The sequence below is a fragment of the Parus major genome, chromosome 28 (genome assembly GCF_001522545.3).
Source record: "Parus major isolate Abel chromosome 28, Parus_major1.1, whole genome shotgun sequence".
NCBI lineage: Eukaryota > Metazoa > Chordata > Aves > Passeriformes > Paridae > Parus > Parus major.
The window spans coordinates 4,329,191-4,331,941 of NC_031797.1; the positions used below are offsets into that span (position 1 = coordinate 4,329,191).

General features: G+C 72.1%; 2 protein-coding genes across 2 annotated transcripts in view; both read left to right on the top strand.

The window, feature by feature from the left end:
• Nucleotides 1–2,283, top strand: part of SHD (Src homology 2 domain containing transforming protein D) — a 3,431-nt gene extending 1,148 nt beyond the window's left edge. The window contains exons 2-6 of the mRNA XM_019009102.1: nt 109–339; nt 416–628; nt 931–1,060; nt 1,460–1,579; nt 2,045–2,283. Coding sequence (XP_018864647.1) covers nt 109–339; nt 416–628; nt 931–1,060; nt 1,460–1,579; nt 2,045–2,231 — 881 coding nt within the window. The 3' untranslated portion in view covers nt 2,232–2,283. The remainder of the gene's footprint in view (nt 1–108; nt 340–415; nt 629–930; nt 1,061–1,459; nt 1,580–2,044) is intronic.
• Nucleotides 2,284–2,646: 363 nt separating this feature from the next.
• FSD1 (fibronectin type III and SPRY domain containing 1) overlaps nt 2,647–2,751 on the top strand; it is a 5,629-nt gene continuing 5,524 nt past the window's right edge. The window contains exon 1 of the mRNA XM_033520102.1: nt 2,647–2,715. Coding sequence (XP_033375993.1) covers nt 2,647–2,715 — 69 coding nt within the window. The remainder of the gene's footprint in view (nt 2,716–2,751) is intronic.

A 2,751-nucleotide genomic window follows, 5' to 3' on the forward strand; every position in this document is an offset into this window, starting at 1 on the left:
TGGGGCACCCGGGGAGGACCTGGGGTCACTGGGAGAGGGAACCGGGGGCGGCTGGGGACGGTGGAGTCACCGGGAGAGGTGGAAGGACACCGGGCTTGGGGGACAAAGGGACCCGGTGGGCGGGAGTGGGGACAAGGCTGGGGACACCCGTGTCGGGGGTGTGGGAGCCCGAAGGGTCCCGTGAGGGCACCCAAGGGTCGGGGGGCTGCAGGGGGGGCAGTGGGGGTCCCGTCCCAGCCGGAGCCCCCCCGCAGGGCCCAGGGGAGAGCGAGTACTCGGAGCCCTTCGAGGGCGAGCAGGACCCGGCGCTCGAGGGCGGCTGCGACGAGGAGGCCACAGGTGGGTGACACCCCGGGCACCCCCGGCACCCTCGCGGGGGTCCCGGCCGCCTCCCACCGCCCGTTCCCGTCCCCAGGCTGCCCGAGGCAGGGTGAGGGCCGGCGGGTGCGGCCGCGCCGGGGCCCCCAGCTCTACGACACCCCCTCCGAGGAGTGGGACACGGCCGGGGACGGCCCGGGGACACCCCCGGCCCGCGACAGCCGCCTCCCCCGCGACGACGAGCGCCCGGCCGATGAGTACGACCAGCCCTGGGAGTGGAAGAAGGATCACATCTCACGGGCGTTCGCAGGTGTCAGCGTGCCCGGTGTCCCCCCGGGGACCCACAGCTCCCGTGGGGGCCGCTCCTGGCTCCCAGCATCCTACAGCGCCCGTGGGGGCCGCCCCAGGGTCCCCCAAACCTGCCCCCCGCAGCTTCCATGGGCACCAGTCCTGGACCTCAGCATCCCCCAGCACCCTGGGGTCCCCCCGTGTTCCCCCGGTGTCACCCCACGGCAGGGCAGAGCCACCTCCGGGACATTCCTTTGTGGCGTGGCGCTGAGAGGAGCCCCCCGCAGCAGGCAGGGAGGGTGACACCCCCTTTTGTCCCCGCAGTGCAGTTTGAGAGCCCCGAGCGCTCCCCCAGCCTGTCCCGGCAGCTGCCGCGCTCCCCCCGGGCCCCCAGGCCGGGCTGTCCCCCCAGCCCCAGGCACGTGGACACCTCGCTGCCCCTGGAGAAGCAGGCGTGAGTCTGGGGGCGGCCCGGGGGGTGGCACGGGGGCAAACCTCTGGGGCGGGTCCCCCTCGGGCGGCTCCTTGTGGGGTCAAGGGTGTCCCCGGACTCTTTGACGTGGATGGGTCCCCGTGGCTTGTAGAGGGCCCAATGTCATGGGTGAACCCCCATGGGGTCGGGTGCCCTGTGGGGTGGTTGGGTGCCCCATAGGATGTTTGGGTGCCCCATGGGGTGGTTGGGTGCCCCATGGGGTGGTTTGGTGCCCCATGGGGAGGTTGGCAATGCCCTGAGTTTCTCCACGATGTGGGAGGTGCCCCGCGGCACAGGAGGTGCCGTGGGGTGTGCCTGGCTCCCGGTGCCGCCGGGGCTGCCCCGGCACGGGGGGTGCCCGTGTGACCCCGCTGTCCCCAGCTGGTACCACGGCCCCATCGGGCGGGCGGGCGCCGAGACGCTGCTGGCGCTGTGCCGCGAGGGGAGCTTCCTGGTGCGGGACTGCGAGACCAGCCCCGACGACTACTCCCTGTCCCTCAGGTGAGCGTGGGGACACGGGCACAGCCGGGCACAGCGGGCACAGCCGGGCACAGCCGGGCACAGCGGGCACAGCCGGGATCAGCCGGGATCAGCCCTGCCGGGGCGGCCGTCGCGGGGCCGGGCTGGCAGTGGGGGCTGGATCCGGGTGCTGGCGTGTTCGGGTGTCCCGGAGTCCGTGGGGGACCGCTGGCGTGTCCCTACGCCTGGGGACTGGCTGGAGGTGACCCGGGATCCCGCCTGGGGTACTGCCACCCCCTGCCCCTGCTCTGGATGGGGTCCCCATCCTTGTCCTCATCCCTATTCCCATCCCAGCTGTCCCCCACGTCTGTCCCCATCCCTGTCCTTGTCCACCTCCCTGTCTCAGCCTCCACTCAGCTCCTCATCCCTGTCCCCATCCTCATCCCTGCCCTTATCCCCATCCCGTCCCGTCCCGTTCCCGTTCCTCATTTCCCGTCCGTCCCGCAGGAGCAGTCAGGGTTTCGTGCACGTGAAGCTGACGCGGACCCGGGAGCAGCACTTCACTCTGGGCCGGGCCGGTGCCGCCTTCCCGTCGGTACCGGCGGCCGTGGGGCACTACACGGCCCGGGCGCTGCCCGTGCGCGGCGCCCGCCACCTGTCCCTGCTGTACCCCGTGGCCGTGCAGCCCCTGTGAGCCCGGGACCCCCCGGGACCCCCGACCCCCATTAAAGCCGCTGTGTCACATCGGGGTGGTGACCGTGGTGCCTCCGCGGGGGATTTGGGGGGCGGGATTCGGGGAGGAGTTTTTGGGCAGAGATGGGGATGTCGGGGGGAGGTTGGGGATTGGGGTTTGGTCAGGGGTCTGAAATGGGGACAGGGATGGGGACAGGGATGGGGACAGGGATGGGGACAGGGGTTTGGATGGGGATGGGGACAGGGATGGGGGACACTATCCGGTGCAAGGACAGGTGACAACACCTCCTCAGGCACCACCTTGATCCTTGACCCACTCCAGCCTGGGGAGGAGCCCCGTGGGGACTTCCTCTGATCCCCCCGGAGCAGGGGGACCCCTCCCGCCCCCCGAGCGGGCTGGGGGCCACAGCGCGGCCATGGGGGAAGGGTGGGGTGTCCTGGCCTGGGAGCCCCACACGCCGTGTGACAGTGTCCCCATGTCACCCGCGAGGTGACAATGTCCCCCCCTCCCCTCGCCCCCA